The sequence below is a fragment of the Hypanus sabinus genome, chromosome 8 (genome assembly GCF_030144855.1).
Source record: "Hypanus sabinus isolate sHypSab1 chromosome 8, sHypSab1.hap1, whole genome shotgun sequence".
Lineage (NCBI taxonomy): Eukaryota > Metazoa > Chordata > Chondrichthyes > Myliobatiformes > Dasyatidae > Hypanus > Hypanus sabinus.
The window spans coordinates 27,458,580-27,473,097 of NC_082713.1; the positions used below are offsets into that span (position 1 = coordinate 27,458,580).

Below are 14,518 nucleotides of genomic sequence, written 5' to 3' on the forward strand. Positions count from 1 at the left end.
GGATGAGTTTTTTTTTTAGCTATTTGAGCTTTGCGACAAATCCTTTATATTAAACTGCAGAAAGATTTGCACTAACATTCTGAGGCCTTAGAAATGGAACTCGGCCACGGCTAACACCCGCTGCCACTTCTTTGCCGGAGCTAGCAACCAGGAGTGAATTCGGTTGAATAATAAGGAAATTAACTCATTAAGAACGTGGCCAAATACCCTGTGTAAATTAACAATCTCACTCTCATCTTTAAAACAACATTTCACAGAATTTCTCAGTAAAAATGTTTTATTTAGCAAAATAAATAAGCAGACATTACAAAAAACACAAAAGTGGGGGGGGGGGGGGCGGGGAGGAGAAGGGGACATTCGCTGCTACAGTCCTGAAATTGAAAGTATTACAATGTTGAATGTATTACAATGTCCTGTTCCTATACATTAGCACGACTTTACCAAAAATGGATTCTTGAGACTATGTGAAAAACTTGCCTGTGTCAAAAAAAAAATCACATCTATAAATAAGAACTGACAAGTTTTTGGCAACCCCGGAAGCTTTACAACAAAGTGGTATCACTTTATCAAAGTGGTAAGGTGGCACACTTACTGCTCGTTTCAGTTGGCTCCAACACAACACAATCTAACATCTTACATTGATATTAAAATGATACTCCCAACAAGGTGGAGAGTGTGCTACACCTTTTTGGGATCGCTTGTGCTGCACCTGTTACGTTGTTAATTTTAGGATTTCAGATGGCCATGTGCCTCAATGCAACATTTGCGTCCTCAGTGATGTAGAAGTGAGCCCTGTTTTAATGTTTCCCAGAGTGAGCTGCATCTCTTATCACTCTGCTTTTATTTATCACTTCCTTTTTCTTCACCAATTGATCACGGTCTATCACAGCTCTGTAGTTTCTCTTTGCCATTCTCCTTTCCCAGTTCACTGGTATTCATGCTCCCAAACCTTTACGCTGTCCTTCAGGTCACTGAACACAGCAAAGGAACAAAGGAATTGAAGATGTGCCCATTTGCCAACCTTTTGAAGATAATTAACAAGAGTCCTTCCTCTTGACTCGTTGATTTTGAATCTTCTCTGCTCTCCTTTTCTTTCAATATAGATATTTTTATCTCAGTTCCGCTTGTTTTTCCCAGTAGCATCCAAGGAACATTGGTCTTTTTGGCAACCAGTCTCCAAGCTTTTTAAAATGATAGCCTACTGTCCGATATTACTTGGTATAGGCAAGTGCTATGATGCCTTTGTGTCCTACAGGTTCCTTGGGAGTTACTTACACACGTACCTCTCTGCGGTCCTTTCACACTTCTTGCAGGTTACGTAGCAGCACCAGTGATATTTACAATTGCACCTCTCAATAATCGTCTCTGTGTATGCATTGTATCCCCGACCACAGCACATTAGGTTACAGCTGTCACTGCCCACGGACGTTTTGTTGCACTGTCTGCACATAAAGTAAAGTTGATCAGTTAAAGGAGCACATTAAACTTACACGTGATTGAATCTGTAACTTGCTTTTAACAGAATAATGCAACTGTCAAGACCTTTAGAACATGCCGTGAAGCACATGCGTGACCCTTTCCTCACAAAATCCATTACTGGAGAGAATCCAGTTCTGCATTTTCATTTCAATTAATGAGGATACCTCCGTTAGCCTCAGTAGATCTTTATTGATATGGGAGTGTTCATAGTCAGAAAGATAGGGCTGATTTCAGCTCTGATATCTCAATGGTCCATTAATCCACATTTAGCAAATCCTAAAACCATTATCAGAAGATATCCAAATAGTACATACCTCCTTTCCCCTGCCCCCACTGCCTTCCCCTCCATTATCTCTTTACAATCTATACTCTGGAACTTCTGCTGGAAATCATCCTAATGATTCTCACCATTTAAACACAAGAGAAATGCTAACCAAAGATGGAGATGATATGTCAGTCGGAGAGGAGTAAAGCCATCCGATCTAGAATAAAGCAACGCCTGCAAAGCATGGAAGCGGCACAGGCTCCTTACCTCTCCTGAGTGCCGTAGGAACCTTGCTTTTCATTTGCCGTACAGTAGTCGGGTGAGCCCACCAGGTAAATCAGCTCGGTCTGCCTCACCGGCCTGATGTCCAGCTCTTTCGGCACCAGCTGTTTCTTGGTACCAACGTGGCGGTGGATCACTCTGGTAGCTGCCAGGTACTTGGTTTTCAGGTCCATTGCAATTTTGTGCATTTCCTGTAGTCCCTTCCAGCAAGTTTTTACAGAACATGAACCAGAAACACCATGGCACTTGCACTTAGTCTCCAGTGAATCGATCACCACCTGTTAGGAGAGAATGCATGTCAGCAAAGTAAACAAATCTCTTCTGAGAGGAATAAGATGCTGCCAACCAGTCCAGTCCATACAATGAACGCTATGCAACCTTGCACGGTGGAGTTCCACATAAAACTCCATACATTATCAAACATATCCAGCTACACCATAAATGCAATAATATCCATCAATGCTCCAAAATTCCCCAAATACCTCCTGTAATTCTTTGGCCCAATGGAAGCAGCACTATTGTCTTCTGTGTAATATCAGAATATCACGTTGTCACTAACATTATGTAAATTGTGAAGTCTGTTGCTTTGTGGCAAAACAAGTTACTGCAAATTACAATAAGTTAGTACTTCAAAAGCAGAATACACTGATTCAGGGAGGCCTATTTTCTGCCAGTGCAAGCAACCAGCCAACTCAAAAACCATCACGATAATAAATACCCAACCAGTTTAGACGAAGATAGTTTGCCTATCACATTTCATCAAAAACCTGTCCATATCCTACAGATCTCTTCCAGATGTACTGTGTCCTTCCACTATGACCTCCTTCAGCCTTTCATGTTGCAACTCACCCACCTGCCATTCCACATTCAGAGGCTTCACCAAACAGCCTTCACATTCCATTCACATCCCACAAGGTCAATGCTAAATTACCACATTCTCTTCACCTTCATACTTCAGCAATCTCCATTGAATGCCTTCATAAAACTTGTAACCAGTGAACCCTCCCCAAGATATGCTGTTCATCTGTTAAGCAATCTAAAACATTCCTACCTATATTAAATGTGCAGTAATGAACACAGGAAAGCACTTTTGTTATCCATTTTCATTCTGTGTATGACTGGAACAGGCTTGATTTTACACAGACTCAATTATTCAGCAAGACCATTTTTTTGCTTCTCCTTAACTACCTCTGAGAAAGTACTGGTGAGCTGCTTTCTTGAAGTGCTGTAGTCCTTCTGGTGAAGATACTGCAGAGTCGTTAGGTAGGGGAATTCTGAGATTCGGAGGCAGCAACAATGAAGTACTATTTGTGCCAGTCCAGATGGTGTGTGAATTGGAGAGGGCCCTGCAGGCAGTAATATTCCCTTGCCCCTGCTGCCCTTATCCTTCTTGGCGATGAAGTTTGGAAGTGTGGACGAGTAACCGCATGGCATTTTACTGACATACATTACAGCAGCCACTGTGCGATGGTTGTGTAAGGAATGAGTGCTCAGGGGTGGTGGCTGGGAGGCAAATCAAGCAGGCTGTTTTGTTTTGGATGGTGTCGAGCTGTCTGGATGCTGTACGTATCTGGGCGAGCGAAGAACTGTGAACAGTGGAAGAACTGAACAGTGGAAAGAACTTGCTCTTGTAGCCATGATATTCATGCGCATTGGCGGTGGGGAGCTCAGCTACAGTAATGCCATGAAGCGTGAATGGGGTTAGACTCTCTTGGTTTAGTTATTTATTATCCACCACTTTCGTCATTCGTCAACCTGTATGTTGCCTAAGTCTTGTTCCATGAAGACGCGAGATGTTTCCGTTGCTGAGCAGTTGTGAGTGGAATTGAGTATTATATAATTATTAGTGAACATCCTCATTACCGATTTTGATAGGATGGAGGTTGTTGATGTAGATAGATGGGCCCAGGACACAGTAAGGAGTGATTCCTACAGTGATCTAGGGCTGGGATGATTTGGTCTCCAATGAGAACAGCCATCTTCTGGTTTGAGGTATGACATAACCACTGGAGTCTTTTGCCCTTGGATGCCCATTCATTTGGCTTGGTCAAATAGTGCACAATGTACACTCAGTATGTCTGCTTGCTGATCCAAACATCTAAACAGCCAATCACATGGCAGCAATTCAATGTACGAAGCACGCAGACATGGTCAAAAGGTTCAGCTGTTCAGATCAAACATCAGAATGTGATCTAACCGACTGACTGCGGAAAGATTATTGGTGCCAGGCGTGGGTTGAGTATCTTAGGAACAGCAGACCTCCTGGGCTTTTCACGCACAACAGGCTCGAGTTTACAGAGAATGGTGAAAAAAAAACAAAAAAGTGCAAGAAAGCAAAAAAAAAAAATCCAGTGGAGTGGCAGCTCTGTGCCTTGTTAATGAGAGGTCTGAGGAGACTGGTTCAAGCTGACAGGAAGGTGACAGTAACTCAAATAACCACACATTACAACAGTGGTGTGCAGAGGAGCATCTCTGAAGGTGCAACATGTCACACCTTGAAGTGGATGGGCTACAGCAGCAGAAGACCATGAACGTACACTCAGTGGCTGCTGCGTTTGGCACAGGAGGTGCCTAAAGAATTGGCCACTGGGTGCGTATTGTTATACGATTCTGTTCTGCTCATACAGGCACCGAGATCACGTGGCATGAAGAAGGTATACAGAACGACTATGGATACATACAGTGACTGTCCAGAGTGGCAGCTGGAGTCAGAGACAGAGAGCTATTGCCGTGTGTAAAGTCCATATTCATAGCAGGCTTGGTTAGCATTGCAACTAAGTGCTCAAGTAGACGGAGAAGTTACCTGCAGAATTTGGCTGAAATGAACGTGGAATGGCACCATTTATTATGTCCGTGTATTTGAGAACTATATTGTGAGCTACAGATTGATACTACTGTGAAACTGAGTGAAGTAACCCTTGTTTATATTGGCCCTGACACAGATGTCATCAATAGTTAGTGGACAGTGAAACCGTCGATTTGCCAATTTACCTGTCTGCCAACTTCATTGTTGTGCATGTTCATTAACCTGTTTGCCTGAGTTCCAGACCTACTCCCCTTCATCGGCGCATCCGCAAAAAACGAGCCCAGCTGCAGCCCGTAGCGGAGGTTGTCTCCACAGCCACCCCACCTGAAGTCAGGCCCCGGCACCTCTGCTGGGACTGGGCCACAGGAGCAGGAGGGCAACTCCCCAGAGGCACAGAACTGAGCAATGGAGTGGCTGAGTGCAGCGGAAGAGAGGGCGTACACAAAGGACGATTCCCTTGTTCCTGCGAAAGATCAAAGGGAAAAGTAATATGAATACCTCAAAAAATTTAAGCTGCTGCCTATCATCAGAAGCATTTCTAGTAGCTGCCTTTAGGCTTTAGAAATATTTGCCCGCCAAATAAGAAATTTAGTACATCTTATTTTAAGCTAATGCAGAGTAAATTAATGAATATGCAAATAGCTGAGGAGCTATTTTACTCTTTGTAATGCTCAGCTTTTTTATATATAGTAAATTTCTTAACTATCCTAGTCTAGAGATGCCCTGCCTGGGCCCACAGACCCCTTGTTTAATGGTATTGGCCCATGATATAAAACATGTTAGGGATCTCCACGATGCAGAGAAATTTCTTTAGCCAAAGAGTGATGAATTTGTGGAATTTGCTGCCACGTACAGCTGTGGAGGCCAGGTCGTTGGGTGTATTTAAGGCAGAGATTCATAGGTTCTTGATTGGACATGGCATCAAAGGATACAGGGAGAAGGCTGGGAACTGGGGTTGAGGAGGAGAAAAAAAAAGGATCAGCCATGATTGAATGGCGGAGCAGACTCGATGGACCAGATGGCCTAATTCTGCTCCTATGTCTTAACTGTAACATCCTGTCCTGGATATTTTAGATCCATGGATATATCGTGAAAAGAGTATATCTCCCTTGAATTCGCGACTTTTCTGAATATAGAAAATCAATAGCGCACAATGCTTTGTAGCCACTTTCAGCTCAAACCCAAACTCAAAATGAAGGACATACCTAGATGAGAGATGCATCACCAGAAACCACTAACAATAACCATTATTATAGAAATGATAAGTTTTTCAGAATTCTGTAACATTTAATTTGGTTATAAATATTTTGGCTCCAAAGAAAGTTAATAAAGGAAAACTTAAAACTGATTGGTGTCAATTGTTAATTGGTGTTTGCCAACTGATGTGGTTAATCTTCATGTTAATCAAAGGATTTGATTTTTCAGTTTTGCTTGTGCTGCTTATTTCTCATTGGGATTTCCAATTGATTCAATTTATTTAATCTGAAGTGTGGCTGTTTGGTCCACAACCTTCTGGCCAATACCTGATGCTCCAAGTAGTTCTTCAGAAGTATTACCACATACACCAGATGCTGGCCAACATGTACGGTGATCTTGAGAAATGCCTGCCTTATCTATAGGTGGTTAGTCAGAGGGACAGTTTCAACAGGTCAGATTATTTGTGAAAATTAATTTGAAATAGGTTATTTTTATTGCCTCAAGTTCTGATCCAAAACATAGAACTGGTGTGAAGCCTGAGGGTATAAGTCTAGATGATGCTCCAGTCCTACAGTCACTACTGGACATCCCATTGAGGATTCATTGATAGTAAGAGTACATAGTGCGGCTGAATCTTCAGGAATCCCTACAAACTTATTGTGTCAAATGATGTGGGGGTGGGGGCTGAAACGACAGCCAAAAATAAATGGTTTAAAGCTTTAGGATATTCATCAATTTCAATAAAGAGAAAGATTATTATTGTAAAATTCTTATGAAGGATTTAAGATTAAGTCTAAAATATCCCCATTCAGATTTGCTGATAAAACTGCATAAGCGATTGTGCAGTGAAAAGGCACAGGACATTGAAATGACAGGATAAACATTAAATTTAACAGTGATTCAACTGCTATCAGTATTGACTCCAGGAAATCTTTTTTTTTGTGGTTTAGTTGTAAATCCTTGCCACAGAAGCTCAGATCATTTAAACTTCACAAGGCTATGGTTAATTGGTTGGTAATAGGATTGAAATTGTAGGAACACAGAAAACCTACAGCACAATACAGGGCCCTTCAGCCCACAATGCTGTGCTGAACATGTATTTACTTGAAATTACCTAGGGTTACCCATAGCCTCTAAGCTCCATATACCCAGCCAAGAGCCTCTTAAAAGACCCCATTGTATGTAGTAATTGTGATTCACTTGATGTTACCAACAGCCTCTTCAAGTTGTATATATAATTAAGAAATTTCAATTTATAAATCGCATATCATTCAAAAAAATTATTCCAATTGTTCCAATGGTAATGTGTGATGCTAATTTGTAGAAATTTATCTTGTAAAGTGTAAATTGAGATAAAAGTAATCTCCATTCAGATTGAAACCTTCTGCTTCTTTTCAGGATCTGTCTGTCATCAGGAAGGTCCATCCCTTGCCTATGTCCTATCCTTGAGACAGTGATGGTGAGAAGCTTTAAACTGCTAGTCCTTCCGCTGAAAAGTAATTCCAGTAAGGAGTTCAAGTAAAAATGAAGAGCAGTATTTCCAAGATACAGTGACTGGTGTGGAATTATGTACAGTAGGTGTGTTCCAATGCATCTGGACCATTGTCCCAAGTGGTAGGAGATGCTTTGGGAGATTAGCCTAAGTGAGTAACTAGAAATGGCGGATACCAGTGGTGGAGGGAATATTTAGATTGTATATGAAGTATGGTTCAGGTGCGCACTTTGCCTGGGATAGTGCTGAGCTTCTTGCCTGTTGCTGAATCTAACAAGCAGAGAGTACCCTGTCATGCTCCTGACTTGTGGTAGATACTTGGGATATCAAAAGCTGTGTCAATCACCACTGAAGACCTCTGGCATGTTTTAATAACCACAGTATCCATGCGAATATTTTTTTTAATTGCCAAATCTTTTAACAGGATAGGTGTGGGCAATGATTTGGAAAAAGTAGAAAATGTGTGAAAACATTTGGTGAATAGTTTTAAGGAACCTTTGTATAATCACATTAAGTTTAATGGCTGAATGACTCATGGAATCTTTAACACAGGATTCCAAGGCAACTCTAATGCTAACAGTCTTTAGGCTAAAGCAGAAAATAGTATAAACCATTGATATGAAAAGAAAGAACTGCATTTCTTTACACATTTGACTGCCTTGGGTTGTGGAAACACATAAAGGCCAGAAAGAATTGTTTTGAAATGCAATCACTGAAATGTAAAAACTGGCAAAGCTAAATGTGGACACAGCAAGCTCCCACAAGTACACTTCCATTGCACAGGTCATCCATTTTAGTGATTTTTTTCTTGTGATAATGCTGATTTTATGCTTTTGTATTATTGCAACATTATGGGACAGGTCTCCAGAGACCAAGGCTTTTGTCAAAGATAATGCCATAGAATCTTTAACACAAGAAATTCTGCAGATGCTGGAAAACTAGAGCAACACACACAGTGCTGATGATGGGTCTTGGCCCAAAACATCAGCTCTGTTCCTTTCCATAGATGCTGCCTGACCTGTTGAGTTTCTCAGCATTTTGTGTGTGCTGCCACAGAGTATTCTACTACCTGCTGCTGAAAGCAAGCCAAGTGGTCATCTGGAAAGTGGCTATGAATTGGATTTCAAATGGAATTGAATCCACAACCTTATAACATTGAAGGTTCAGTGAGCCATATGGGGCACACTGAAGTCTTTTAAAGTGAGGACATTAATTTGAAAATAAATTAGTTCAGTGGATTGGGAACTATTCCATAGTGACCATCAAAAACCGTTGCATTTATTGGGGAAACTACATATTTCAGAAGTTTGAGAATGATAATGTTCACAAAGCCTTCTTTAGGATGAATCAAATTTAATCTCAGGACACATGCCTGCATTTTGATTTTAATAAAACCTGACCAAATGTCTGATCTTCGATATTCTCTCTTTTCAAATGCTACGCACAGGCACAGTTCAGCATGTTTCCAAATTCACTTGTGCATGACAGACCATTTCTCTCATGCACCCTTTGTTTTAAAAGGCCATCCTTTATCCAGGGCACTCCATAAAAGGAAGTCACCCTTTTGTTTTACTTAGAAACATCCATTCAATGGCAGACAATACCCTGAAAGACGTTACTCAGAGAAATATCATGAAGCCATTCTGTGTGATTCTATCTATACTTGGGAAAGAGCATACCATTGTAAAGTTCATCTAAATCTAAACAGAAGTCACCAATTAGCATTTATCTGCATCCTGCTGCACTCTCCATTGAGCCATCTACCAGGCTTGAACTGGCCATCTGTGCTCCACCCAAAAGCTTGTGGTCCTTCATCCTATACTCCCCATTTGCCGGATGATGTTCTCCTCAGTGGCTGACATTGCGTTCTGTTTCTCCAACTTCACAATTAAAATTACTCATTTTGAAAATCTGTCATATTCACATACCATGCAAATCCACCAATCCTCCTGAAACCTCCTCATAACTCCAGGTCTCGGATGTTGGCCTCCCTTTTTCCCTCACTGCAAGATTAGACCCTCCCAATATCCCCACCCTGGGAACTGGAGAATTTTATTTCAAGTCAGCCAATAAATTTATAATAAGTATTCTGATAATGGGTGAATTGTTCTGATAAACAAATATTTGCGGGTCTATGAGATTCCAAATCAGTTGACACTTAGCTGATCCCTCAGTTCAGCAGCAAGTAGGTTCACTAATAAATATTATATTCATTAATAAACAGAATTCAAGGATGTCCCTTTAGAACAGGGATTAGGAGGAATTTCTTTAGCCAGAGGGTGGTGGATTGGGAATTTGTTGCGAAAGACAGCTGTGGAGGCCAAGTCATTGGGTATTGAGGTTGACAGGTTGTTGATTAGTCAGGGTATCAAAGATTATTGGCAGAAGGCAAGAGCATGAGGTTGAGAGGGATAATAAATCAGCCTCCATCAAATGGTGGAACTGACTCAATGGGCCACATGGCATGATTCTCTTGAAGCCTCCAGAGCAGCTTCTGTCCTTGGAGCCCATCTTTGTAACCAACCTCCTGTTCTTGCCTCTAGCCGAGGCAAATCTACATTATCCTATGAATGAGATGTTTGAGAGCTAGGCAAGTGGATTAACAATTTCCACTGATCAACCAACAGGCCAGGACAGGGAAGAGTTTTTCAGTGATGGTCAGGGCTTACTGACTACTGCCACCTCTACTACAACAATGATTACACGTCCAGAGTGGCTATGCGGAAACGGTGAAGAGATTATGGCAGCTGAGAGAGATTCTGCAATTGTTGGAACTCAGTCTTCTCGTCAATGGTAACAGTGCACAGCACACGTCAAATAACCCATCTTCGTGTCAGAACCTGAGATAGGTGACTTAACCTCGTTGACATTTTATTTGGTACTATATACCATGCAGGTGAAATCCCTATGGCCATATATAAAAAGATAAAATGTGCGTTACCTCGGTTTAAATCCGGATTGAAGTGGGGCGCTAATTGTATAGAGGAACAGTTCCATCGCATGTCTGCCATAGTGCTTTGGCACACCAGCCTCGTCTGTTTTGCCGCGAAGACTATGCTGTGCATGAGCTCCAGGTTCCTCCGGCAGAGCTGCAGCTGATCGGGGACCAACCCCGCCACCAGCTTACAGTGATGAGTCTGGTTCCAGGCTAAAGCCGCGCCGCTCACTGCGACGCCTCTGTCAATAAAGACCGTCAGGTTTAAGTTTGTGCCCGACATCTCATCGTCTGCTTCACAGACACGTTGAGGAAACAGCAGAAACTAGTAACACCACTTATCAAACCCCCAAATGAGCGGATTTCAAAGTGACTGAAAACTTAGTAATACTCTAATGTGGAACAGAAGAGATTCTGCAGATGCTGGAAATTCAGAGTAAATACACCGCTGGAGGAACTCGGCAGGTCAGGCAGCATCAATGGAAAGGAATAAAATGCCTGATAAAGGATCTCGGCCTGAAACACCCTCCCCATATGCCTAACCTGCTGAGCTCCTCCAGCATTTTGTGCTGAATTGACTAACGTTGGAACCTTGCTTTTTTTTGAAACACAAAATGCTGGAGGAACTCGATTCAGGCGGCATCTGGAAACGAATAAATGGAATTGCATTTTAAAGATTTTTTATTTGCACATAATAAACGACTGCTATTCATCTGAAAATGTAATTGACCAATTTTTTACAAAAAACTTCTAATAAATCTCTTCATGGCATGCGAGGTGGGCAGGGATACTTACAGCCACTGGACTGCGCCGCACAGCCGCCAGCGGAGCAGCGCCAGGAGAACGCAGCCAACCCGATGCTCCATGTGCGCTCCCTCCGCAAAACCAGTCAGATAACCAGCGCCGGCGCTCCGCTGCCAAGCTCGCCCGTGCCAGGACCTGAAACAGTATATAGAAAAGTTTGTCAATAAACTGAGGCGCCGCTTTAATCTTGGAGCAGGCTTGGGGAAGCCTCGCAATGGTTAACCTTTCTCGTCCCCGGAGCGACTGAATCAAATTGTCCAAAATCAAAAGACGAAGCGAGGTGAGGAGAAATCCCTTCGACGGAGGCAGATCGCCCTGCCCTCCTTGACTGATTTTATCCTTGAAGTAAACGACAGTGTGGTTTAAATCCCAGAACGGGTGATTTCCTTCCGTCTCTGGCTGTGTGTGTTAGCGTTTTCACCCTGTCCGGCCCCTGCGCCTAACTTCGTTGGGATTGATGCGATTTGCAAAAGTGTGATCGGAACCCATCCAGCATGACTCAGAGATCTCTCTTGAAGTTTGCAACTAGCCCGCAATCGCCCGCTTTATATCTGAGCGTGACGCGGCAGTCGCCCATTCCCAGCCAACGATGTGGATTTCAGGTGTAATGAATGGAGCTGCCGGCAGCTGCCCGACATCACATCAAAGGCTGGAGGGAGAGACAGATTCCTATTCATTTTAGTCTCGGACTGGGCAAATACACAACCCCGTCCCCCGGGTCTGCTCCAGGGTACTTCGCCAAGACATTTTTCATTGAATTGAGACACTCTTTGAAATTCACTTCTTCCCCATCAGGAATATCACCCCCACCTCAGCCCAACCTCAAAGGCTGTCACTGCATCATAGACCGCCCCTCCCCAGGTTATCAGGTAAAGGAATTAAGCAATATGTGCCTGCGCTTTTTTTTGATTTATACAAAAAAGCGACGCTCCAAAAGTAAAGAAGAATTAATTCTAAGGCCACATTCGTCCAATGTGTCGCTGATCCCTTAATGATTTGTAAGACGCCCAATGAAAATTAAATGTAGTCCTAATTACCGGGGTTTAGTCAAACGGGATGTTAAAAATAAATCCCCGAACAATGTGCAGACTCGGAGCTGCGAATAGAACCAAGTTTAACCTCATTTGTTATGGGGCACAGGACTGTTTTAGGACTAGACCAAGTTTGAATGAAGTTGAGATTTTTAAAATCTATTATCCAAAAAGTTTTGACTCGTAGGTTAATGTTATTTATTTATGGAGTACAATCTTCCCACAGACTTTTTCATTCCACCATAATTACTTGGTCAGATGAAGTCCAGATATCGCGGCGTGTGTTCAATGTTCAATATTCATCGCTTATAACACCCATTTACAATCAGGCGAAAAGTGATTTATTGCTTATCCCGGGACCAAACTGCGGTCAATGGAATTAGTAAATAACCTTCTAATAGTAACAATCGCCAACCCTTGTATTCTTCTTAAAGTTTCCCCCGTTAAAAAGCATGCTCTGCGATAGAGCGATTAACGAGAAGACAAAACCGATTCATTTGGTCCGATCTAATACACAGGATTGTCCCGACACTTATCCGGACACAGGTGGCCTATAACGATTTTATCCTCAAGAAACGTCTTGTTGGCTTGCCTGATTTCAAGTTTATGGCTCTGCTCTCGTTTCACTGATGGATAATCCTGAGCAAATTGCCAAGGCCTGCCTGTATTAACGACTTAAGATACGATAGAAGCTAATTGATTTAACTTCACATTGCCCCCCCCCCCCCAGCACAATGCAGAGGGAGAAGTTTACAAAGGTAGAATGTAGCGACTGTTTAGATCTGAACTACCTTTGAAATGTCTTTGAAATGAAACTGGGCAAACACAATATTAGCATGAGAATGGGACAGAGATGAAACAAACAGTGGCGGGGTTATTATCTCAGTAAAAGAGCGAGGAGGCATACCTGCATCCACGATGTATTTACAATCCTTGAGGTCGGTTCTTTGAGATAAACTGTGGGCAGAAAGATATCACGAGAAAGTAAATTTGCAAAGAACTCCATATAAACAAGTTGGCTGTTTCAACAATAACTAACTCAAAAAGGAGAAATATTGCTATATTTAATCCTGGTCATTCTTGTATTTGTTCTGACAATAGTGCAAGATAATTAACATGCAAGTGAAATTTTAATACCAGGCTGTAAAAAACACAATTAATAATTGACATGTGACTATGCACGTGTTGGCTACTAGGATGTAATGGCGTCCAGCTGGCTGAAAGGTATTTCACACCTTTTACAAAGCAGGCTCGGTTGTACTCTTCTGGTACTGTTCATCTCCTAAAAATTTGCTGTATTTCAAATAAAGTTCATAACATTTGCAAGTATATAATGCATTCCTGTATCGCCATTTTCTGTGCAAACTAAATCATTGCTTTTTCTTAAATTCTCCTCTGTATCCTGTAAGAATTTTTCTTAAACCGTGTATCACTCACCCCTCCCCCTTCACTACGACCGCCCCCTCACACCACTTTCTGCCCTTTACCCTTACCCATGATTCCCTCAATGGCAGTGAGTTATAGGGAAAGGCTTTGTTCACTGGTGTGCAGGAGAGTGAGGGGAGACCTTGTAGAGATGTACAAAATTATGAGGGGTATGGAGAGGGTGAATTCTTCCCTGCTCTCCTCAGGCAGGGTGAGACCGGAACCAGAGGTCAGGGGTTTAGGGTGAAAGGTGCAATATTTAAGGGGAATCTGAGGAAGAACTATAAAGTAGTAAAAGTGAGTGGGAAGATGGATAATTGGGAAGATTATAAAATGCAACAAAAGACAACTAAAAACATTACAAGAAGGGAAAAGATGAAATATAAGGGCAGACTGTCCAATAATATAAAGCAGGATATCATAAGATTTTTCAGTTATATAAAGAGTAAGCAGGAGGTGACAGTTGATATTGGAGCACTTGAAAATTGGTGAGGTAGTATTAGGAGACAGAGAAATGGCAGATGAACTTAATGGGTACTTTGCATCAGTCTTTACTGTGGAAGACATGAGCAATGTACCAGAGGTCTGTGAGTATCAGGGAGCAGGAGTGAGTGTCATTGCTATTACAAAGGAAAAAGTGCTAGGTCTCCAACTCAAAGGTCTTAAGGTGGATAAGTCACCTGAGTCAGACGGACTACATCCCAGAGTCCTGAGAGAGATTGCTGAAGAGATACCAGATGCATTGGTCATGATCTTCCAAGAATCACTTGATTCTGGCATGGTCCCAGAGGACTGGAAGGTT

At 42.1% G+C, this 14,518-nt stretch overlaps 1 protein-coding gene across 1 annotated transcript; it reads right to left on the reverse strand.

Annotated features, from left to right (window-relative positions):
* Positions 1-468: 468 nt before the first annotated feature.
* On the reverse strand, positions 469-11,854 carry LOC132397995 (protein Wnt-11b-like). The gene is made up of 6 exons (XM_059976861.1): positions 11,484-11,854; positions 11,252-11,395; positions 10,463-10,698; positions 5,018-5,295; positions 2,012-2,304; positions 469-1,442 (listed from the first exon to the last, which is right to left on the reverse strand). The coding sequence occupies exons 2-6, from the start codon at positions 11,320-11,322 to the stop codon at positions 1,268-1,270; spliced, it is 1,053 nt and encodes a 350-aa protein (XP_059832844.1). The 5' UTR covers positions 11,323-11,395; positions 11,484-11,854; the 3' UTR covers positions 469-1,267.
* Positions 11,855-14,518: the final 2,664 nt, after the last annotated feature.

Coding starts and splice junctions, on each gene's coding strand:
- LOC132397995 (XM_059976861.1), bottom strand. CDS start 11,322: ATGGAGCATCGGGTTGGCTGCGTTCTCCTGGCGCTGCTCCGCTGGCGG. Junction 10,699..11,251: donor TGCGGCGCAGTCCAGTGGCT/GTAAGTATCCCT, acceptor CTTTATTGACAG/AGGCGTCGCAGTGAGCGGCG. Junction 1,443..2,011: donor TCCTACGGCACTCAGGAGAG/GTAAGGAGCCTG, acceptor CTTTATGTGCAG/ACAGTGCAACAAAACGTCCG.